General features: G+C 39.6%; 1 protein-coding gene across 2 annotated transcripts in view; it reads left to right on the top strand.

The window, feature by feature from the left end:
- Nucleotides 1–25,678, top strand: part of PLPPR1 (phospholipid phosphatase related 1) — a 261,380-nt gene that overhangs the window by 124,295 nt on the left and 111,407 nt on the right. For both annotated transcript variants that reach the window (XM_032306443.1, XM_032306441.1), the window contains exon 2: nt 25,267–25,376. In XM_032306443.1, the coding sequence (XP_032162334.1) occupies nt 25,314–25,376 (63 nt within the window). In that variant the 5' untranslated portion in view covers nt 25,267–25,313. The remainder of the gene's footprint in view (nt 1–25,266; nt 25,377–25,678) is intronic.

Genomic DNA, 25,678 nt, shown 5'->3' with positions numbered 1-25,678 from the left:
CCCCATTGAGAATGATATTTGCTGTTTGCTTTTCATAGATCGCTTTTATGAAATTGAGGAATGTTCCCTTATCCCTACACTTTGAAGAGTTTTAATCAGGTAAGGATGTTGTATTTTGTCAAATGCTTTTTCTGCATCGAGAGGACCATATGTTCTTCCCTCTCCTTTTATTCTATCACATTGATTTGCAATTGTTGAACCACCCTTGCATCCCAGGGATAAATCCCACTTGGTCATGATGGATAATCCTTTTAATTACTGTTGGATCTTATTAGCTAGGATCTTGTGAGAATTTGGGCATCCATATTCATCAGGAATATTGGTCTGAAATTCTCCATTTTGTTGGGGTCTTTGCCTGGTTTGAGGATCAAGGTAATGTTGACCTTATAGAAAGAGTCTGGAAGTGTTCCTTCTGCTTCTATTTTTTTAAATAGCTTCAGGAGAATAAATGTTATTTCGTCTTTGGATGCTTGGTAGAATTCCCAGAGTGCATCAGGTCTTGTTTTGGGGGAGGTTTTGCTCACTGCTTCAATCTTGTTGCTGGTTATTGGTCTATTCATGTCTCTTTCTTCCTGGTTTCAGTCTTGGTAATTTATACATTTCCAGGAATGCATCCATTTCATCTAGGTTTCTTATTGTTATATAGCTGTTGATAATAATTTCTGATGATTGTTTCTATTTCCTTGGTGTTAGTCTTGATCTCTCCCCTTTCATTCATATTTTTATTATTTTGGGCCCTTTCTCTTTTCTTTTGGATAAGTCTGGCCAGTGGTTTATTGATCTTATTAATTCTTTCAAAGAACTAACTTCTAGTTTTTTGATCTGCTCTACTATATTTCTGGTTTCTAATTTATCAGTCTTTGCTCTAATCTTAATTATTTCTCTTCTCATGCATGGCTTGGGCATCATTTGTTGTTCTTTTTCTGCAGTTCTTTAAGGTGTAAAGTTGGTGAATTTGGGATTTTTCAATTTTGTGAGTGAGGCTTAAATGGCTATGTATTTACCCCTCAGGACTACCTTTTCAGTATCCCACAGGTTTTACACCAATGTGTTTTTATTCTCCTTGGTTTCCATGAATTGTTTAAGTTCTTTTATTTCCTGGTTGACCCAAACATTCTTAAGCAGAATGGTCTTTAGATTCCAAGTGTTTGAAGTTCTTCCTTTTTCTTTCTTTCTTTTTTTTTTTTTTTTTTTTTGTAATTGAGTTCCATTTTCAAAACACTGTGGTCTGAGAATATGCAGGGAATGATCTCAGTCTTTTGGTATTGGTCAAGACCTGATTTGTGACCCAGTATGTGGTCTATTCCGGAGAACGTTCCATGTGCACTTGAGAAGAATGAGTATTCTGATGTTTTAGGGTGGAATGTTCTGTATGTATCTATGGGGTCCATCTGGTCCAGTGTGTCATTCAAAGCTCTTGTTTTGTTTTGTGTTTTTCTACTTAGATGATCTGTCTATTGCTCATATTGGAGTGTTGAGGTCTCCTACTATTAATGTATTATTATCAATATGTCTACTTTGGCTAACAGTTGGCTTATGTAGTTGGCTACTTCCATGTTGGGGACAAATATTTTTGGAGTCTTTTTTGGATATACCCTTTAAGAATGATATAGTGTCCTTCTATATCTCTAACTACAGTCTTTAGCTTAAAATCTAATTTGTCCAATATGAGAATTGCTACCCCAGCTTTCTTGTGAGGTTCGTTGACATGGAAAATGGTTCTCCATCCCTTCACTTTCAGTCTGGATATATCTTTACTTTCAAAATGAGTCTCTTACAGACACCATATGGATAGGTCCTGTCTTTTTATCCAATCCATAACCTGTGCCATTTCATGGGAGCATATAGGCCATTCACACTGAGAGATTATTGAAAGATAGGATTTCATTGTCATCATGTTGCCTGTGAAGCACTTGTTTCTATAGATTGTATCTGTAAATTTCTGTTCTATATCACTCTTGGGGTCTTTCTCCTTTTATAGAACCCCCCTTAATATTTCTTGCAGGGCCAGCTTAGTGGTCACATATTCTTTCCATTTCTGCTGGTCCTGGAAGCTCTTTATCTCACCATCCATTCTGAATGATAGCCTTGCTCGACAAAGTATTCTGGGCTGCATATTCTTCTCATTTAGTACCCTGAATGTGTCTTGCCAGCCCTTTTTGTCTTGCCAGGTCTCTGTGGACAAGGCTGACATTATTCTGATTTTGCTTCCTCTGTACATAAGGAATTTCTTCTCCCTAACTGCCCTTAAGATGATTTCCTTTGTTCTGAGATTTGCGAGTTTTATTATTACATGCCAAGGCATTGGTCTGCTCTTCTTGATCTTGGGAGGGACCCTCTCTGCCTCTGGCTTCTTTGTTTCCTTCCCCAGATTGGGGACGTTCTTGGCTACAGTTTGCTCAAATATATTGTGTAGTCATCTATCTCTCTCCACCCACTCAGGGGTCCCAATAATTCTGACATTGAAATGTTTCATGGCATCTTTTATTTCTCTAATTCTGTTTTCATAGATTTTAAGGTGTTTGTTCCAGGCCTTCTCTTATTCTTCCCCTTCTATTAGTTTGTCACCTAGATCACTAATTTGTTCTTCTGCCTCATTTATCCTAGCTGTTAGAGTATAGTCCACACTGTATCTCATTTATAACGTTTTTAGGTTTGGACTGATTAGCTTTCATTTCTGTCCTTAGAGAATCTACGTTGCTGTTAATGGTATTCTCCAGCCCAGCTATTGTCTTCATAACTGTTACACTGAAGTCTATTTCTTACATCTTGCCTATATCCATATCCATTAGGTCTGCTTAAGAGGCCATTGTCTCTGGGTCTTGTCTTTGTTGGGAGTTCCTCCTCCTAGTCATTCTGTTGAGTTATGCTTGAGGGGATGTATAGTAGAAAATATCAACCACAATCCATGATTCTGTGGTGTGATGGTTAGCACATATGCTTTACACAATCCAAGCAAGGTACACCCTGGGAAAGTTTGGAGCAACCAGAAGCCACCACCAAAAAAACCCCCAGCAAAAATGAAACCCAAGAATAAGATTTATAAAGTAAAAAAACAAAACAAAACAAAACAACCCACAAAAAAAGGGAGGGGTGGGGTGAGGGGAAGGTGGCTACAATGCCTTGAGGTGGGCAAGGTGAGTGTTTCAGTTATTCCTGGGTATATTTTGTTCTCTTTGTTAGAGAACACTACTTCCCAGAGAAAGAGTACAATTAAAACTGGTGTATATATATAATGGTAGTACTGAATAGGGAAAAAAGGACTACATTGAAGCTTGTATCTATCTATCTATCTATATATATATATAGAGAGAGAGAGAGAGAGTGAAAGATAAAAAGTATATGTGTGAAAAAGTTCAAGTTAAAAAGTTACTATGGAGTATGTTGTATTAAATGTCTAGTTGATATGATAAGTAGGTTTAAAAAAAGGCAAAAGAAACATAAGAAAGAATTAAAAAAAGAAAGAGAGAGAAAAGTTGTATCTAAGAAATACACAGGCTGTGAGGCAACACCAATAGTTCAGTATGATATTTTCCCTTGGCGTTGGGGTTTTACAGTTTTATGGGGTCCATGCTGGGTCCTCTCAGGTACAGGCAACAGAGGCCAGCCCCCAGGTCCATGGGCACAGGTCCATTGGGTCCTATCGGGTATGGGTGCAGGCGGCAGTGGCAGGCAGCCACCCGAAACCGTTGTCTCAGGTCCATGCCTACTGCCCTGGTGCCTTAACATTTGCCCCTTATGCCCCTGTGTTCTGTTTGAGCACTGTTATCAGTCCCTTCCTGCCCTGCCACCACTGGTCTCCAAGCTATTGCTGATACCCAGCTGCAGGGCACTTTTGCATGGGAGAATTACTTTCCAGTGTCTTGCTTCTGGTAGCTCCCTTTCCCTTCTGTTTATCCTCCAATATCGTCCACGCAATCACAACTCCATCCTTTTTACCTCTTGACTGATGATCCTCTGACCCCATAGAGATCCAGACATAAAATCTTAGGCTAATTTCATGGGTGTTCAGAGTGGCTTGGTAGATATCTAGCTAAATTCAGGAGACTGGTTGAAACAGAGTCCTCCACTCTTCTGCCATCTTGCCTAGATCCCCTTGCTTTGGTTTTTGTTTTTCTTTTGAAATTATCATGTATTACTTTGTTATGATAAAAACATATTTTAAGAATAAAAGTAAAGGGCCTGGATCTAATAAGTATTATGGAAATAAATGAATGAACTAAAGGTTAATGTCCAATTTCCCCCCACATGACACTGTGTGCTATTATGACATGTGATTAAAAAAAAATTTTTTTTTTTGAAGTAGGCTTCACACTCAGCATGGAGCCCAATGTGGGGCTTAAACTCACAACTCGGAGATCAAGACCTGAGCTGAAATTAAGAGTTGACTGTTTAACCGACTGAGCCACCCAGGCACCCCCGTAAAAATGTTTAATAGCATACTTCACACTGTATTTGATTTATCTGTTTGCTTATCTGCCTCCCCTTTAGCCAAAGCTCCTCTAGGACTGGGATGATTATTATTCACCTTTATATCCTTAGCACACAGGTCAGGAATCTAGTAGGCGATAGGTAAATGTTGAATAACTGAGTAAACAGCACACTGCAGAGTGTTGAAAGGTTTTCACTTTAGTTTCAAGGCATTGATGTTGACAGTCACCACACCGTTCATCTTGCTCTAACCTAGGAATGTAGTCGATATATTTATATTAAAATAACTTTAATTTGGAAAAAGCAGTGGTTCTCAAACCTAGCTGATGATCAAAAATATCTGGGAGCTCTACTCCCAAACAATAAAGTCTGAACCTAATATAAAGTATCTCTAACTGTAAATAACACTAGCAAAAATCTAGTCCACCAGAGGAAGTCTTTGAGACAGAGTAAAGGTAAAAGGCCAGGGGCCAAGAGTTTTAATTTCCTGGTACTTCCAGGCTGCATTACAGATGCCTGAGCTATTATTTGCTTCAGGTAAAATGTTCCCAGGTAAAGGGATGTTGTAGGTACTGCAGAGTTGGGAGTTTGGCTAGATTGGTTGAAGGCTCAAGTGATGTGTGCTGAGCAGGAACAGCTACTTTAGCTTAGAGATTGACTCTCTTGTTGAGTGAATGGAAGCATGGAATTGAATGGACTCTTCCTCCATTGCCTTTCATGCAGTGGGTGTGTGAATGTTAAACTTGGTTTACCTTTGTCATATATCCTCAATTTAAGAGTTAAAAATGTGTCTACATAGGAATCTATAAGGTAAAAACATTATTTTCCCCATCTTACACTTATAATTGATAACCTTGATGATGCCTGACTGCATTTTTGATAGAAGTAGAAGGTCTTACTTGTCTTCTCATAAGTGATTTTATAAGAACACCTAGAAGTGGAATTTTACTGGGAAAAATCAAGTTTATATAACTAAGTACATAGAAATTCAAAATCATTAATGAAATAATCTAGGTAATCTAGATAATTAAGGACTAAAAGGTGTTAACCACCCCCCCAACACACACAGAATTCATATCCTTAATATAGGTCATACAATATTTGGGCTTTCATTATAAAAACTTAAATATTGGCAACCTATTTTGTGTTGTCTTGGTGTGAAAGATTTGAGTGGTAGTTCAGGTGTGCTAATGTAGGTTTTTTCTGGATGGACCTCTCTGGGATTTTGACAAAACTGAAGACAACTTTTCTCCCCATTCGTAATAACACTGATCAGTTTCTTTTTCCTTTAATGTGTGAATCTGGTGACTAAATATCACTAGAAGTGATTGCCTCTGAAGAGTGGGACATGGAAATGTGGAGAGGTGAAATGAGAGCCTTCTGGTGGGATCCTAAATTCATCGTTGTCTTTAACCTCAACACATAGGTTATTTTATATATTTTTGAACTTTCTATGAAGAAATAATGGTTTGTGGAACAGAAGAGAAAGTCTGAGAGAGACAGAGGGGAAGAGGTGGTGAGTCTATAGTGCAAAAGTGCAAAGAGCTTGGGGGGGGTGGCATGTGAAGATGATAAAGTGGCCACTTCCACAATCAAGCTCAAGGTAGAACTCCTTCATGATGGGAAGGGGGCATTGTTAGGGATTGAACTGATTATCACAAACAGCCATCATGTTCCAACATCATGTTCCATGTGTTGATAGTTGAGCCTTTCTGTCTTCCTTTCTGGGTACTGAGAGCCAGACCCTCAAGACTAAGTAACTTCTACAAGGAGAAATTATTTTGCTTATTGGGACAGGAACTTGAAGTTACTAGACAAAATGCTGGTCTTTCTGTACCAAGAAAAACCTGGTGGTAGTGATAGCATTACCTTGAGGGATAAGAAGTTGGAGTGAAGGTGCTAAAGGTAAGTGGAAAGGCCTCCAGAGTACCTACAGATGAGGTTCCTAAAGTGTACACCTGGGGAGAGATAGAGCCTTCTAGAAATGGACAGAACAAGAACAGTGTGGTTCATTCCCCTCTGGATGGTTGTGAGCTAGCTCTCCTCTGTAACTAAAGAAGTGCTATTGCATCTGAGGACCTGGCTTGGGAACTGCTTTTGCTGTAGCTGTGGGATAAAGAACAGGTTACTTAACCTCAGGACTCCTTCGTTCCTTTCACAGTAAAATAGTATGGTAATCTCCACGTCTGAGAGTGGTTATAGGGATCATGTGAAGACAGCTGTGTAAAAGGCTGCCTGGCTGATGATACCAAGTGTTAATTTTGGGTTTTTTGCTCTTTGTTTTGGGAGCATTTGGTACTGCCTTACTCTTTGATAAGAATAAAAGCTTTCACATGAGAAATCTATTTTATCACGGGCTTTGAGTCTTCAAACTTTTGTCCAAAAATGAGGATTATAAATCCCATGATGCAGTATGCATAACAAATGTGAGAATTTAAAATGTAGCCTTTAAGGCTGTTAAAACAATTGCTTATTTAACATGGACCAAACCAAGATCAGCAAAGAGCTCAGGTTTCATGAAGAGCATAAAATTGGACAAGTTCCTGGATAAAAGGCTTATAATCTAATTAGCCAACAGGATTTCATAAATATTTATGCAAAAATCATAGGACTGGAAAAAATTTCAAGTTCAATGCAAATGTGATTTCTAAAAAAAAAAAAATCCTTAACTTCCTTGTTCACCCTAACCTCTTACATGCTTTCAAAGTGTCATTGAAATATTTTTTTAAAAAATTTTTAACCACTTCAGTGTGACAGGTTGTCTGTAGCTGAATGGTTGACTAGATATAAAACATTCCCCTTCAGCTATTAAGACTGTCCTTGAAAAAGAATGTTTCTCAATTTCCTTCAAGATCACTTATGCTACAATGAATAGCATTAAACCACTTTGTTTTTGGTAATGTCACTTCATCAGCATGATTTTTTGCCCTTGACCTACAAGAGATATAAGTGGGAGGTTTCTAACTGGATTGCATCGTCAGCTGCATAGAAGTAGGATTTTCTGATCATCAGCATTGTCCACAAATGGAATAAGCTGTAAGAGTGTTTTCTTTCATTACAGATGTTCAAAAACAGACTCAATACATGGCAGTCAGCATGTTACCTCAGTTGCCCTAAGATGTTCTGATTCTGGGAAACCAGAGTCATGCCTTGGATTAAGGAAAGTATTGAATTATTGGATGACTTTCCACAAACTTGCAAATAAACACAACTGGCCACTGATGTCAAGCCAGTATTACGTATTATGTTTACTTATTGTATTTCACTCTGTCTCCATGCACCTTAAAGACTACTGTGTTTGTATCCTTGTACTAAGGTTCAGCTGTGTGACTTCTGACAAGTTTGCAACCTAAACCTCAATGTCCTTATCTATAAAATGGGGATATTAATAGTACCTGCCTTATAAGATTATGGGCATTCCTAGGCAATGCTGAAGAACTCAGCAAAGCCTGGCACTTGAGGAGCATTTATAAAGAAAGAAAAATAATGTTTCCTCTATCTTTCTAGTTTCTCCTCACTCCCCACCATAGTAAAAGACAGATTTAAGGGAGAAAAACAAACACAAGTTTAATAACCCCAGGGTGGTGGGCGGTGCAGTCAGTTAAGCATCTGACTATTGGTTTGGCTTTGGTCTATTCCCATGGTTGTGAGATAGAACCCTCCACTGGGCTCCACACTCAGCACAGTCTGCTTGAGATTTTCTCTCCCTCTCTATCTGCTCCTCTGACTGTATTTATTTTCTCTCTCTCTCTTTAAAATAAATATATCTTTTTTTTAAAAAGGAGTTCTTTTTTAAAATATTTTATTTGTCAGAGAGAGAGAGCTCACTCATGCAAACAGGGGGAGTAGTAGGCAGAGGGAGAAGGGGACTCCCCGCTGAACAAGGAGCCCAATGTGGGACTCCATCCCAGGATCCTGGGATCCTGACCTGAGCCGAAGGCAGATGCTTAGCCAACTGAGTCACCCAGGTGCGCTTAAAAAAAGAAAAGAAAAAGTTTAATAACCTGTTTTCCTCCTGTATACATGGGAAAGACTCAGATAAACTCCCTGAAATGACCCAAACCACTACCTTAAATACCATTTTCAGCTAAAGACCAAAGAAAGATGTAGGGGGGAAGGGGGTGCAGTTATGGGAGGTACCCAGGACCCTGCAGTAAATAAGGTTAAGGTTATTAAGCACATTGAAGTCCTTGCCTTCTCCATTGATAAGAGTTTCTTTAAATTTAGTTCTCCTTCTCTTCCCGTATAGAGAGGAAGACAACCTTACAAACAGAGAGTTCCCTTATAAATGTAAACATCCCTTGCAAAGGGGTGATTTCTGCTTGGTCTCCAGAGCTTCCCCTATGTTTGCTATTTCTTAAAAAAAGCAAGCACAGGATAATCCTTATGCCAAAAAGTCATATTTGGAGTAGCAAATTCTCCCCTTCACATTCAAAAATATAAATTACTTATTAAATAGAAAAGAGAAGAATGTCTGATGAGGGGATTTTCCCAGATGCCAAGACTGTCTCTTTGGGAAATTATTACCTTCTTTCAAACTGTATAGAGTCATTTTCTGAAACTTTAAGGATAGAATGGGTCCTTGGACTAGATGACTCATGGGCTAGTTTCCTACCCTGAGACCCCATTATTATGAACATTTAATGCATACTAATCCTTTAGGGTAAATAGTTCAATATCTATTCTCCCAAAATAGCAATAACCTGGCTCTCCTGGGCAAGCACTGTGTAGGATGAGGAACCAACATGGTGGCATGGAGTCCAGTGGACCTTGTTTATGTTCTAGCTTTAGTACCTGTTAACCTCGTAGCCATCCTGAGGCAAGTTACCTAACCTCACTGAGCCTCAATACACTCAACTATAAAATGAGGTTGAAAGAATATCTTCCTTAAAGAACTGGAATGAGGATATAAAAAGTTAGTCCATGTTCTAGCATATGGTACTGGGTACCCAGTAAACAATCTTTCTGTTGGTTGCAATTTTCGTTTTCAGCCAGGTGTGTTTGCATGATTAAACACAGGCCAACTGTATTCTCTACTTTCAAGCTGCAGGACTACCTCCTGCCTTGCCTTTGTGCTAACACAAAGTTGATGTAAGATTTTGGATTGCACCCAGATGTGCTAATATAAAGGCCTTAAATAAAATACTTTGGTTAGAAACTGTTTGGGCTCAGCTACAGAGCAGTGACAGAAGTGCCTGGCTTCCAGTAGGGGGCGGGAGGGGGAAATGCAAATGAAATTGTGGTTGGCTTTATTTAAGGAAGAAGTTGAGAGTTTTGTGTTAACAGCATGGGTGCACATCTCTTCCCCTCTTCCAGAGCTATTGTGGCAAAGTTTTCTTAGTCTGCCATGTTAAACTTGAGGAAATTAGATTCACTTGTTTGTTAAGTTTAGGAGTTTAGGGCATTCTGGCTTCAGGCTCACCATGGCTTTTGATTTTTGCTTTGGGGGCTTCTAGAATATTTGGGGCTTGACAGTACTTGGCCAGCATTGACTCATCACTGAACTCTACATGCTCTTGTATTTTCCTGGTTGCCCAAATAGCTTGGCTCTGTGTTGTGGAGAATGTAGTTAATTAAGGGCTTCAGGCAGAACCCACAAGTGCCTTTTAATTTTTCTTGTTGTTTGGTTCATCACTCCCTTTATCTCATTATCCACATTTCTCCTCCAATCTCAAGAATGAATTTCCTCCTTCTAAAGCCCCAAAAGCCAACACGTAGCCTGCACACTGCTACCTCCTTGACTGCTTTGTGATTTCTCTGTGAGGGGGGGAAAATGTGAAGTCAACTCCTTTTTGAACCTAAAAGCTTTTCTGAAAATAGATAGGAACAAATTATGTGTCCTGGGAACTAGCCACAGCTGAGTAATTAATAATATTTTTATCTATATGAGTAAGGAAAATGTTTAAGTATTGCTCATGTTCTCTACAAATGGTCCCTCCTTGTTAAGCAGAATAGCCTAGTTTCCCCATAATCAGTCATGTCTGAAGGGCAAAGACAGAAGCTGGCACTATAAGTGTGAGTGTAAAAGGCTTTCATTCAACAGATGTTTACAGAACAACCTGGCACATTCTAAACACTACATACATTGTGTACTTCACCCCTCACAGCAATTACCCCAATACACCCACACCAGTGCGAAAGGATAGGCAAACATAGCAAGTCATGGGGACTTAACCTACTTACTTGTTTCCATACCACAGAGCCATACCTGCCAGACTCTAAAACTAGCACTCCAGTCCATGGAAATGGGGCTTCTTCATCTAGATGTAAAATTACACTGATGCAGGTGATACAAGTTGATGCTGACCCAGGGAGGAAATCCTGCCATCCTGCTGGCATTAGAGTAACATCAGGCTGATGCATTAGGTGGGCAGCAAACCTCTCCAGACTCTGTGGGTCACAAGCTAGCAAACCGCAGAGAGAAACGATATTGTGTTAGAACCCTGGAACAAGTGTTAACTTCATCCCAAAGTTTGTTCATAGATATCAGCATGGTCCTTCCATGAACATGTGCCTTTTGCAGGGTTAACTTAGACTAACCAATTCCTGATTGGGCCAAAATAACATCAGATCCCTGGAATGATTTTACAGTCCTATGAAGTATGGAGTTTCAGCGGGATAGAAAAGAATGAGAGGTCTCCCAAGCATAGTCACTGAATGTATCTTGATTCACGACTTGTGGCAGTTCCCTTAAAATTAGGGAAAACTGAGGGTTATATCAGGGAATCACAATCCCTGGATCTTTATTAGACTCTAAAAAGCTCCAGTGCATCAGAGAGTGAGCTATCCATTAGCCAGAAGGCTGCTGACCAGGGGAGTGGATTAAGCCCTTTGCTTCTTTTTTCGTTTTTCTGGAGGAGAAATTGACATACTAAATGCACAGACTTTGCGTCAGACGCCTAGATTTTAAATCTCAACTTTGACACTTACCAGCTGTGTGATCCTGGGCACTCTGCTCAAACTTTTTTAACTGTCTGCTTTTGTATCAAAATACAGTTCATAATCAAATCTATTTCACAGGGTTGTTGTCCATACTTAATGAGTAAGTCAGTGCTGTATAAACTTAGCTTTTGTCTTCCTCCCTTTGATCCTGGCCCTTTGACACCTTTATAGATGTTCCCACTAAAAATAGGAAGAGAAGTAGAAAAGAAAAACTCAAGTACTTTGTGTTTTGGGTTGGTTTTTTGTTTGTTTTTTAGTAAGTTTTGTTCTGTTAGTAATTTTAGGAAAAGGACAGGTAAAACTCTTGATCTGCAATTGGGTGAGTACTTTGATTTTTCATTCATTTTCCTTCTGGTAACACTGTGAATTGGCTATGCTTTAATTACAAGGTCTTTTAAAGACATGACAACACTACTATAGCCAGTTTTTGCTGACTGTCTACTCAATGCCCAGTGGGACTTGGCTGTAGAGAGCGGGAAGGGAGAGGGGGGGAGGTGGAACTGAGGCAAACTCAGCCACCTTTCCACATTCTCTTTGGAACAGCCGTAACTATTTCCATTCATTGTCATTTGGCACTGTGCCAGCTGCTGTGGGCATTACAAAGACTTAAAGTCCCATTGCTCTTACAGTTGATAATCTGGAATAAAGACAACCCACCTGCCCATAGAAAGTTAATTGAAAACGTTAGAGTCTGAGAGACAACATGCGAACACAAAAGGCTCATGGACTAGAAAGGCTCTAAGATTGCCTTGTCCCATCCTGTCATTGATGATTTAATGTCCCTTGTGATTAAACACCAAATCAATGCTCAGATAGTAAATATGCATGGCTGATTGTGGATCAAAGCATGACTGTTGTGAATGGCTGACTGACTAAACTAGGAAGTCTTCCTAGAAGAGGCTAACACTGAATTGTGTCTTGACGGATATGTAGGAGCTAGAAAGGCAAATAAATAAATAAATAGAAAGAAAGAAAGAAAGAAGAAAAAAAGGAAGGGCATTTGTTAAAATTTAGGAATCCCAACTTATTTGGGGAATACATTTGTAATAAGGTATTGGTTTTGTTGTTCTTTAAGTGTGGCATTTGAAAAGGAGGCATTGTGAGGCGATTCTCAAGAACAGCCTGTCTGATTCTGGGCCACATGAAGGCTCAGAGAACACAATGGGGATTCACGAGGGAAGGCTGAAGAGGAGGCTGCAGGTGACTGGACAGGAGGGTAAACAGAAAACTGTTCATCACTACTAGAGATGGCAAGAGAAAGATGAGTATTTTAGTTTGAGGGATTTAAACATGGTAAAAAAAGCATTTCAACATTCCTAGCACTCTCACTTTAACTAATTACTAAATCTTAGCTACTCTTCTGATTATCCCTTGACTTCACTCACCCCTGTGTCTCTAGCGCTGCAGGCTACCCCACACCACCCTCTCTTCCTGTCCATATAGATGACAGCAGGTGACCACTGACCACTTCACCATATGCATTCTTGTCCTGTTCTCCCAAACCACTCCGTGTACCCTGAACAACCTTCAGTGCACACAAATCAGGACCTGGCAGTTTTCTTGCTTAAGACCTTTTAAATGTTTGCTATTATCTTAGAACTAATTGTAAACTTTCTAACCTGGCCTATCTGGCTCTTCCCTTTCCTAGCCTCACTACATGTCCCCTTGCCTGTGCTCTTTCTGTTTCAGCCATATGGCTGTGCCTTCTCTCATCCTGGGACCTTCCTGTAGGCTATCCCCTCCAACGGGAGTGTGGTTCCTGCCTACCCTCTTCACTGCTCTGCATCCAGAGATTCCCCTCTTCGGGGGAGATTTTCCTGGCCCCCATTACAGGTCCCATGTTTTTAAATCTCACTTGTAATTATTTAACATCGTCTTTGCAAGAGACAACGTGGGGTATAAAATTAGGCAAGGAGTTGTGAAAGTTATATTCTGGCAAGTGGAGAAAAACAATAAATCAACACAATAAATAAATTCCATCCTATGTGCGATAGTAAGTGATAAAAGAGAAAGTAGATACAGGGTAAGGACGATCAGGAATATGCTAGATGGGTCTACAGCCATGCCCACCCTGAATGCACCTGATCTCTTCTGAGCTCGGAAGCTAAGCAGGGTTGGGCCCAGTTAGTACCTGGAGGGGAGGAATGCTTGAAGAGGCAGGTGGGCTGCAATATAAAAGAATGGTCAGCCTATCTCCATATCATGTGCAAATTACTCAAGAAGTAGTATAGTGTTAATTATAAAAAATAAAACGATAATGTTATTAACTATATAAAACCTGGCATGGAATGGTAAGTTCCCAATAGATGTTTATCAAGGAGACTAATGGGCAGTATTATCATTATTATTATACTCATTCAAAATTCTAAGGCTGGTTCAGTCACTGATTAAATGCAATCCTCCCCTGACTGCTCAGATCCTCCCCTGACTGTGGGCAAATCAAGGCTCACACCAGTGTTTTCTAATCCTCCTCTGAAACCTCCCTTGGTGAGAGGGAATTCCTCTTGCTTCTATTTCCTGTCTCCTGTGAGAACCAACAGGATCCAACAGAGCTAATTAATTACCCTGTCATGAGGGCATAGGGACTTCTGGCAGTGATTTCTGAGGGTGCCCAAGCATTGAAAATCTAATGACAAAAATAAAAACCACTCTGTTCCAGAGAGTTGGCATGAGGATAGATCTGGTATCTTAACTCATGGATCCCTCTGTCTTTCTGTTTCTTTGTCTCTGTCTCTCACACGCACATTCGTATTCTCTCTGTCTGTCTCTGTTTGTCTCTGTCTCTCTTCCTGTCTTCTCTTCTGAAAAACAAACAGCTTGGCTCCTGGGCAGCTTAGCTTTAAATTGGAAAATGCAGCCTTGCTTGGCAGAACAACGGAATCACAGACTCCCCACTGCTCAGAACAGTTTGTGACATACATCCTTGCAGGTAAGACCATAAAGTGTTGTCTAATATCCTGGAAACACCACACCCTAAAAAGACTTTCCTGTGCTTCTTTAGAATTCTAGTCTATAGGAGCATTTCCTCTCTTCTCCAAGAAGTTTGCACTTTGGTCTTGATCTTCTTCTTTTCTCTCCACTTAATTAGTGATGCCATTGGTTGGAACATTAGAAACCACTGTAGCCCAGGAGATGCGAACCAGAACAGAATTCAAAGAGGAATGTTGAGGAACCAGTGACTACGAAGTCTGAAAGTGCACTCTGGTCCCTCTGACCCTAATATTTAACAAATTCTCTTCTAGGCTACTGTAGAGAAGCCCACATACCACATACCAAAAGGGGCTCCTATTTCCTTCCTGATCATCTGGGAAGTCTAAAACCTAGATTAAAGCCAGCTCTTGCATGGTTCTAATCCCATCTCAACTAGAAGACAGTGGTCTCTAACAGGTCTTCCTAACTCCAGCGTTCACCCACCACTGTCCGTCTCACATCCAATACGCCAAAGGGTATGTGAAGACTCTAAAATCTTCAGCTTGACATTCAGCAAACCAGCCCCAATCTTCTAGCTCTGCCCAGTGATCCAGGGTACCCCTTCTAATCAACCATTTAGACATTAGCATGCTCTCTGCTTTCCTCCCAACTGCTTCAGTTCACCTGCTGAGCTCTGTGCTTGACATCACCCTTGTGCTCCTTGTTATTTGTAAAAGCCTAGATGGTTTGCTTCTAGGTGGACTTTGGCCCCCTCTCTTTTCAATTCAACTTTTAACTCTTGTGATATTTAATTAAGGCATACACCTTTAAAGCAGCAATCTAAAGTGATTTTATTTTCAAGTTTTTTGTTTTTATTTTAACAACCAAAGACTCAGAAGTAGAATTCAGTGGAATAATTTCCCCCTTTCCATTTTACATGGTGAGATGTTTTCTTGTTTACATTTTGATTTCTAGGACTTCAAAATCACTATTTTTCATCGTTCTTTGGGAATAAGTTTAGTGAGTCTTAACTAGTTAGTGGGAGAAAGGGATTGACCCAAAACCTACAGTAGTACCATATTGCTGAGTTCATGCAAAACCTAAAAAGGATAGACCCGAGACCTAGTTAGGATGAGGAGCTAAAGAACTGACCCCAGGCAGATGTGAAATCAGTCACGGGAGCCGGGCAGTTTGGCCATATAGTCAGTGTTAACATTTACTGTGCAGCCATGTGCCATGTCCCGTACAAGGTACTAAGGTTACAGTTGAGCAAGACTGGCAAACATGGCCTTGGCCACATGAAGCAAAGCTGATCAACAGTCTGGAGAAGGGACAGACATAAAAGAATTGCTCAATAAATACTACAAAGGAGCCTGAAGAAAGTACGTAATAGAACTGAACCCATCAGCGCAGTTAAGGAAACGTTCCCATTGAAAATGGCATTTAATTAATTAGATCTGAAGGAGGGGCAGACATTTACTAGGCAAATATGGAAGAAGGAAGAGTGCTCTGTGAGGCAGTGTGTGAGGAGACCCAGAGGTGAGAAAGGGCTCGGCATGTGGTGGAAACAGAGTGACTGGAGTATAGAAAGGCTAGGGGTGGGCACAGGGTGGAGATTGTTGCAAAATGGGACTGGAGAGGTTTGACAGAATCAAAAGGCTAGAGCTAGCTGAGACATCAGCCAGGCAGCCTTCGCTTCAGTTTTGAGAGGTCCAGCAGCAGAGAACCCTACACGTCCAATGATACTCTGGTGACAAGGGGCAGTGGCTGTCTTGCAGACTATCCATTCAGGCTTATGGCTGAAGGATGAACCAGGCATCCTGGCAGGTTCAGAGGACCCACCAAGATAAATGGGGCAACTGAGTCACTGAGTGAGGTCCAGGCAGGAATGCAGGCCTGGAGAGAGACTGAGGTACCAGGAGGGTGAGTCATCAGATTTTAGCAGTAGGGACAAAGTTGACGACTGGTCATATGGACCAGGCCATGTAGCATAGGAGCCCAGAGGGAACCTGGAATTATTCCTGGGTCTGAAAAGTTATCAAGAACAGTGTGAGGGCCCAGATATTTTGTAAAGATTTGACTCTCATCTAGATTTCCCTGGTTTGTGGGTTTTATGCACTTTGTATTTCCCTACCTTATTATGGGATAGTTCAAGGGCTGGACTGTGGCTCTAGCTGGGAGACATTGTGTGGGGAAGAGCCTGGAGGAAAAAGGGAGTGCCAAAGCCACTGTCCTAATCGTAGGGACTTTACATGGTCACTCCTCACGAGCTTTGAAAAGCATCTCTAAAATTGAACAGAGTAAAGAATTTCTCTTGAAAGGCTAAGAAGTGCATTCCTAAATCACATACCATCTTATGATGAAATCTACAACCCATTCAGTTTGTTCCTATCCCTTCATGTCTTTGTTGCTCTAAAAAGAAAGAGAAGGAGGAGATGGTAGAGGGGGAGGGGGAAAGAGAAAGAACTGAAAAAAAAAAAAAAAAAAAAGAAATAGGTTTTCCAGCTTTGGGAAATTAAATTCAAACTGTGATCCTGATTGGAGATCACAATCTCCTGATTGGAGATAATGTACTAAACAGAAATGATCCAGAACAGTGAGGGGTAGTTCAGTGCTACCAAGGAAGTAAAAGACTATTTTAACATGTGTTAAAGATGAGCTGGATTGGGCTCACCCTGAGTACTGTGGAATCAAATGAAATTCTCACAGCTCACTGTTTCTGACCCCTTAATTTCTCCTCTTCTGCATCCGCCCTTACCTCTCATTAAGAGTTGGGGTACATGCAATTATTTCTATGTATTTTCCTATTGTTCTCCCTTTGTAAACAAACCTAATCTTATTTTAGTCTTACACAAACCTAATTTTGAGGAATTTCTAGAAAGTTCCATTATGTTCAATGTGGTAAAACTCATGTCCGAGATGCCTTTGACATGACCTGAGTTACAGATTGTGCTGGCACGTATTCTTGGCTCTGTGACCCCTGATATCTGAGGAAAGCCTACCACTCAGTGGCCTAGGCTCTCAATAGAGATAATACAATATTTAGTATTCTGTGGCTAAAATTAACAAGTCAGGAAATGACAGATGCTGGCGAGGATGCGGAGAAAGGGGAACCCTCCTACACTGTTGGTGGGAATGCAAGCTGGTGCAGCCACTCTGGAAAACAGCATGGAGGTTCCTCAAAAAGTTGAAAATAGAACTACCCTATGACCCAGCAACTGCACTACTGGGTGTTTACCCTAAAGATACAAACATAGTGATCCAAAGGGGCACGTGCACCCAAATATTTATAGCAGCAGTGTCTACAATAGCCAAACTATGGAAGGAACCTAGATGTCCATCAACAGATGAATGGATAAATAAAATGTTGTATATATACACAATGGAATACTATGCAGCCATCAAAAGAAATGAAATCTTGCCATTTGCGACAACATGGATGGAACTAGAGGGTATCATGCTTAGTGAAATAAGTCAATCGGAGAAAGACAACTATCACATGATCTCCCTGATATGAGGAAGTGGAGGTGCAACATGGGGGGGTTTGAGGGGTAGGAGAAGAATAAATGAAACAAGATGGGATTGGGAGGGAGACAAACCATAAGTGACTCTTAATCTCACAAAACAAACTGAGGGTTGCTGGGGGGACGGGGATCGGGAGGAGGGGTGGGGTTTTGGACATTGGGGAGGGTATGTGCTATGGTGAGTGCTGTGAAGTGTGTAAACCTGGCGAATACACAAACCTGTACCCCTGGGGATAAAAATCCATTATATGTTTATTAAAAATAATAATAAATTTAAAAATTAAAAAAATAAAAATAAAATATTTAGTATTCTGTAAAAGACACATGAAAGAAAGGAAAAAAAACCAATAATACTCTACAAGGAGTACTTCTCAGTGCCACTTGTGATTCCTGGATGAGAAACGTTTTCATACTGGTTATTAATTAACCAACACCGAAGTCCCTCTACTTGCTGTCTAGTGAGTTGAGAGTCTGTCTTGGTGGGAACAGAAAGTATTCTTGGCCATGTATGAGCCCTGGTGATTATTTGTTCTAATCCCTCTGGATGATTTCTCTTGGGCCTTGGGTACTTTCCATTCATGCTCACCGGAAGTCTGCTGAAGACTCAAAAGGGGCCCTCTGCAGAGCAACTGCTCTCTCTCTGCACTGTTCTCTTCTCTGTCCTCTGCCTTGTGAACTCCAGTTGCCTGGGCTCCCTCCTCATTCTCATCTCTGCCTATTCCGGGAGACCACTGGCCGCTTTTCTAGGTTCCTCTTCTCCACCATGGCCTGAAGACTCTCCAGGCAATAAGCTAGGGCAGTCATAGGGCTCACCTCTGTTCTCATCTTTCAGGGATCACTGCCCTGCATTACCCTATGTCCAATGCCTTGAATATGATTGTCTATTTATTTTTGTCTGTATGTTTTAGTTGTCAGGTGTGAAATCCAGTCTCAGTTGCTTTCTCTTAGTGAGTTGGAAACAAAATCCCTCCAGAGCTATTTTAGGTTGTTTAAGCTTGTTTTCAACACTCCTTTTTGAGATCCCACACCATATGGTAATAAGCAAAAAAAAAAAAAAAAAAAAAAAATTACAAAATTCCTCTGTTGGGTACTAGGCAGGAATAGGTTTGTCCCCTTGGGCAAAACTATGTCCTTTATCCCAGGTGAAGCAAGTTCCTCATGAGCCCCAAAATTCTCATGTTCTAGGAGCTCTGCAGTCAAGCCTCCTAAATTAGTGTTTCTCTCCCAGAGGCCATCACTCCCCATACTTTACTTCCCTCTGGAAGGGGATATTTGGCAATGTCTGTAAACCTTTTTGTTGTCAATCATTTGGGAAGGGGGTTGCTACTGTTGACATCTCATGGCTCGAAGCCAGGGATGTAACTAAACATGTTGATTAAACAATGCTCAGGACAGCCCTGCACACCAAAAATTATCTGACCTACAATATCAATATTGACAGGGTTCACAAACACTGTCCTAAATAATTGTGTCCTCAGAGTGAAGAATTCTTGGCTTCCTCAGAAAGGCACCATTTTTGGTGTCCTTATTGTTGTTCCCTATGTGAACTTCATTAATTCACATTATCCTCACTTTGATGGAAGCCATGACATTTTTCAGCAAAATTAGCCCAAAATGGACTCTTTCAAAAGAGAAAGCTCTCGCTTCCCTAAAATAATGAACTCTAGGCTACTGAGAATGACCATAGGCTATGTCTTTGGTCCCTGGCCACTGGCAATTTTAGATTCTCATCATAGCTGGGCAGAAAGGCCCACTGGGTCATGGTGCCTATTTCTCAAGGACATTTTTTGTCCTTTGTAGCTTCCTTGCCTGGTCAGCTGGAGCCAATTTTGCAAACCTTAAAAGTCAAGTTTATCCCCATCTGACTGTTACCATGTTCCATCACCATCCACTTTCAGAACCACTAAAACAGATACTCTGTAATCAGTAATTATTTTTGTATTTGTCCTGGGTTGATTAGGAATTGTAACACTTCTCATAAACAAGAGGAAATTACGTGGAAAAACCAGTGGAAACATATGAGAAGGCATTGATTCCCTTCATTGGACAACTCTGATTTATGATATACTTAGCTGCCTAGAAATAGGAGCCCTGTCTGAATGTATTACCAGGACACAGTGTTGTCTGTCAATATTCCCCTTTTTCCCTATGTTCCTGTCTAATATGGAAATGGGCCATCTTGTATTTCTTGTTCTTGAGGTACTTTGCTGGCAACCGTTTGTCATAATACAGAGTTACAAGTACATACATTTTGGTAGCTCATCCTGGTTTTCATACATTTGACCCAGTCTTTGTTTTTAGTTTCTCAACTGTTTGGCTGATTCATATCTTTGGAAACTTTGCTCCTGCTGCTCCCTTTAGCTTAAATGCTTCTCTTATCCTCCTACGTTTATTTTAATCAACTTGAACAGCCATCTCTTCTAGGAAATCTTTCCTTAACTTTGTCTCAACTAGGGCTGGATTATTACTTCTTTGGACTCTAAGCGAGTTTCCTCTGGAGACCCCTTTCTCTATTTAAAAAAATTTTTTAATTTATATTTTACAATTAGATGATATAAAACTGAATTTAATAATATATATTAATTTTTTTTCTGACTACAAGTCCATTTGCTGGTTTTAGAAGAAATTAAAATCTTTGCATAAGCCCCTCAAAGTATTGTGGATCCTAGGTGCCGTGACTACTGTGCCTAATGTATAAAAATTAATGTATATTATAACTAATGTATAAGAGACCCCTGATCCCATGAGTTAGAATTGATTATTCATTTGTGCTGCCATTATCTCTCTTATTTCCCTTTTTTTTTTTTTTTTTTGAGAAGGACAGTGAGAGCTTGCATGTATGAGTAGGGGAGAAGCCATGTGACACTCCTTCAAAAGATTCTGATGACTTCTGCTTGAGGGAGCATGGAATAAGATGTACTTTTCATTGTTCCTCACTAAAAACAACTGGAAATCTTAGATGTTATATATAAAACAGACATAGGGGGGCGCCTGGGTGGTTCAGTTGGTTAAGTGACTGCCTTTGGCTCAGGTCATGATCCTGGAGTCCCAGATTGGGATGGAGTCCCACATCGGACTCCCTGCTCAGCAGAGAGTCTGCTTCTTCCTCTGACCCTCTCCCCTCTCATGCTTTCTCTCTCTCAAGTAAATAAATAAAATCTTTTTAAATAAATTAATAAATAAAGAGAAATTTAAAAATAAAACAGACATAAGGAAATAGAGAGGTAGAAGGGAAAGGTAGACTGTCTAGGGATCTCAGCATGCAAGAAACAACACAATAGTGAGTTCCCAGGATTTTCATTTTGCCTCCTCTCTGACTGGATGTTGGAGACTCTGGCAACTGTGAGAACACCAGTACTCGCAGACAAAATAGTCCCAAGCAAAGCTCTAGCCAAGGGGTCAAGAAAACAGCAGCCTAGGAAGCCAAAAACTTTCAAAAAAAAATCCCCTTGACTCCAGCTGAATACCACAGAAAAAAATTACAGTCTCATCCCTACTGCTGGGCTGGTGAAGGCCAAGGGCAGATCTTGGACTTCTACCTTAGGAGTCTGGGGGAGCCTCTTTATAGCCTGCTATTAGAGTCATGTCAGAGAAGGCCAAGGGGGAGCCAGAAATTTATTTCATGCTGGACAGTAATGACTAGTGTCCCTACTTCCCAGTATCAGGGAAGAACATGTGGGGAGCCTGGACTTTCATCCCTACCAGGTGGTACTGAGATAGTCCTACTTCCCCCTCATGGGGGTGGTATCAGAGAGGGCTAGTGGAAAGTCAGCAATCACAAGGCCACCTTCCCACAGTGTCCACAGAGGCCACATGGGGAGCTCTAAAGAAAGAGGTACCTTGCCCCTTCTCAGCCAGGATATCAGTGGAGCCCTCCTTGAGGCCCTGAATTCCATTTCTGTCTAGCAGAGGGGCCCCTCCTCAACCAGGCATCACAGAAGACCAAGTAAAGGACCTGGACTTCCTCCTTCACATGACAGTAACAAGGGGATATTCCCCATACCTCCTGGAGGAATAGCAGAGGAAGTATGATAAAAACACAAGGTCTAAACAAGATCTTAAGGCTTCTAATGTAACAATCCAAGGTTTCAATCCAAAATCACTCTTCATACCAAGAACAGGGAAGATCTCAAATTAAATAAGACCAACAAACACCAATACCCAGATGACGTAGATGCTAGAATTAACTGACAAGAATTTTTAAGCAGTCATCATAAAAATTCTTCAATAAACAATTATAAATATGCCAAAGCAAATGAAAAAATAATCTCAGCAAAAAAAAAAAAGATAATGTAAAGAAAAAGCAAATGAAAATTTTAGAGTTAAAAAATACAACTGAAATTAAAAATTCAGTAGGTGGACATAACTCAATGCCATAATGAAGACTGACAGAGGAAAGAATTCATGAACTTGAAGATAGTATAGTAGAAAATACCTAATATGAAAAACAGAGAAAAGAGACTGAGGGGGGGAAATTAGTCTCAGAGACATGATGGACTAAAACAAAAGATATAATATTCATGTCACTGGAATCCCAGGAAATAAGAGAGCATGTTGAAAAGTATTCCAGGAATGAGAGCTAAAAATTTTCCCAAACTTGGAAAAAAACATAAACCTAAAGATTCAAGTAGTAAGAAATCTCCAAGCAGAATAAACCAAAGACTCTATGACTCTATGCCAAGACGCATTAGTAGTCCAAAGACAAAATACATATCTGATAAGAGATTTGTATTCAGAATATAAAAGAACCCTTGTACCTTGAAAGTAATAAGATAAAAAAGCCAATCAAAAAACCTGAAGGATTTGAATAGATGCTTCACAAAAGAAGATATAAGAATAACTAATAAGCATATGAAAAGATGCTCAATATCATTTGTTATTATGAAATGAAAACCACAATGAGATATCATCTCATAACCACTAGAGTGACTATAATAAAAGAGATGGGCAATAAAAATGTTAGGATGTGGAGAAATGGGAGTTCTCCTACAGTGCTGGTATCAATGTAAAATGACACAACCACTTTGGAAAACACTTTTGCAGTTCACTTTAACATAATTTAGTGTATGACCCAGCAATTATATTCTTGATATCTAACCGTGAGAAATGAAAACATAGAGCTATTTAAGACTCACACACAGATGTTTTTAGCATCATGACCCACAACATTGGACACTACCTAATATTGGATTCAGCAAAAATCGGAAACAATCTACATTTCCACCAATTGGGTGAAGATGCTAGAGATATACAATGGAATACTATTAAGCAATAAAGAGGAAAAAATTACTGATACGTGTACTATGCCATGAATCAACCTCAAAAGAATTGTGCTAAGTCAAGGAATTCAGGTCAAGAAACTATATATTGTATAATTCTATTTATTTGAATCCAGAAAAGGCAAACCTATATAGACAGAAAGTAAATTAGTGGTTGATTTGCTGGAGGAGTATGTAGGGAGCTGATGGTGAGGAAGAGGATTCTTTTTGGGGTGAGAAAAAGTGCTAAAATTGTTTTATTGTGACAACTGCACAGCTTTGTAAATTAACTAAAATAACATTGAATTGTATACTTGAGATGGGTGAATTATGTTTAAAGTATGCCTCAATATAGTTAATGATCATATCTGTATATATAAAATCTCTGTATGCATGTAATAAGCTAGGTTGTGTTTTGGGCCAGAAGAGTGAAGATAGAGGAGGATTTGGTCTGATATCTCAAAGCTTGTCTTGTATTCTCCATTTCATTGCTACTTTTTATTAATCATCTGGAGAAACCATCTAAAATACTAGGTGTCTGATGCTTTTTCTTGTTCTGGTGCCCATGCTTACTTTGAGGAGATTAAAAGTTAATTTTCTTTTCCAGTATATGGCACCGTATTTAGTTGATGCAAACAGAAGGACTCTAAGTCATAAACGCTGATAAGTAAATCCTCAGGTATTTGGGTTAAGTGAGGGTAAAACGTAAAGGAATGGTTGCCAGATCAACTCAATGTGTACCTCACATATGGATTTTTTTCTAATTATAAAAAAATTAATTCTTCCTAAATCCCAAAATAAAATGGAGATATAGATTTATTTTAGTAATTATTATAGTATATATTATAGTATATACTTATATATAAGTATATACTTACATACTTATAGTATATACTTAAGTATATACTTAATAATATATTATTATAGTATAGTATTATTTTATAACTGATAATATCCAATTTTAATTGAAAAAATTAAGTTGCCTAAAACTTAAATAATACAAATACTGTGATTTGTGTGGACTTAATACCACACATAAATGTTAGGTTTCATCAGAAAAAGCTTTAATCAAGTGAGAAAGTTGTATCTGAAAAAGAGAAGGAAATGTGAAGTTTCGTTCTAGAAAAGGTAAGGAGGACTTAAAGCTAAAATTAAGTTAAAAACATCAGTTCATGACTTTAGAGGAAAGAGCAGTTGGCCATTTGCACGGACTGGCAGTCCCTGTGTCGCTGTTCACACCACAGCCGGTAACAACTATGAGGAAGGATGACATGGGAACAGAACAGACAAAAGATGATAACTATCAAGATCAATACTGGAGACCAAATAAGTGCTACCTTAGAGAGAGAATAAAATGTGTACTGGAAAATTCTTTTCATCTGGCCTTGGAAGTTTTATAAAAGTCTGAAACCTCTACTTGGTTGTTCAGTTCATTTTTATTCTTCTTAAAAAAAAAATCTAATGCAAGAATATTTTTGGTTCAAAGTCAGACAGATATTCTAACAAATACTTAAAATAACCCTCTGTTGCCTAGCTACTCCATTCTTGTAAAATGAGAGATTTTATTATGGTGTCAGTGTTTTGTGGTTGGGACACACGCACACATGCACACACACACACACACACACACACACACAGCTGAGGGAACTCAGCGAGAGGGATCAGTGATGTATTAATCCAAAATAGTTAATAGCTGTATAGTCAAGGGAGCAAGGGCAAGAGTAGAGTAGGCAGAGAAAGAAGCCAGGATTAGTGCCTCAATACTAAATGTCAACTCCAACGGCAGAGGCAAGGGCAGAAACAAACAAAATAGGCAAATTAAAGAATCAGGCACAGACCAAGGAGATCCATGCAGGATGGACAACAGACGTGTTGTAGCAGAAACTGCCTTTTGTGGCATGAGGGCTGGGGTAGAGCACCACGCAGTTCCAAACAATTAGAATTCTGTCCATAGAGTAGACATAGCTTTGTGCATAGGCAGCTTCCTACCTGTCCTTTAGACTCTAAGACTGTTCATGGCTAGTATTTATATCTCTTTTCCCTAGGATGATGACTACTCTGTCTAGACTGTATTATAGATCACTATTTGCATTGTTTATCCACAGCTTGTTTATCTGGAGGGCAGTTAATATTTTTATGTAAAGACCCAAGGGACTGTTAAACACGTGGTTCTTACACCATATTACCTATTTCTTTTGCAGCCTGGAGACATTTGCAGAGGGTGCCATCTTGCTACATGGTGTAAGAAATGGCTGTAGGAAACAACACTCAACGAAGTTATTCCATCATCCCATGTTTTATATTTGTCGAGGTATGTGTATTTCTTGCCTTTATGGACAAATTGGAATAATAGTAGTTTTGAGGCTGAGAACTTGGGTTATGTTGTTAAGTTATTTGACAAATTTTGATAGCACAAATATTGGTAAAGAATAAATTATGCAAAGTGTTCCTTGAATTGGAAGCCATAGAACAAGAAGGTTTATCTGTGGGGTACAAAATAATTTTGTTTTATTATATCCTTTTTATTTTCAGTGGTGACTTGAAAGTATTAATTATGAATGCAGCATTTTAATTAGATCGGTTTTTAAAATAAATATCATATTTCAGGAATCA

This window comes from Mustela erminea, chromosome 12, assembly GCF_009829155.1.
Source record: "Mustela erminea isolate mMusErm1 chromosome 12, mMusErm1.Pri, whole genome shotgun sequence".
Taxonomy (NCBI): Eukaryota; Metazoa; Chordata; class Mammalia; order Carnivora; family Mustelidae; genus Mustela; species Mustela erminea.
Note: the sequence above shows the minus strand (reverse complement) of the source record. Positions and strands in the feature narration are given on the sequence as shown.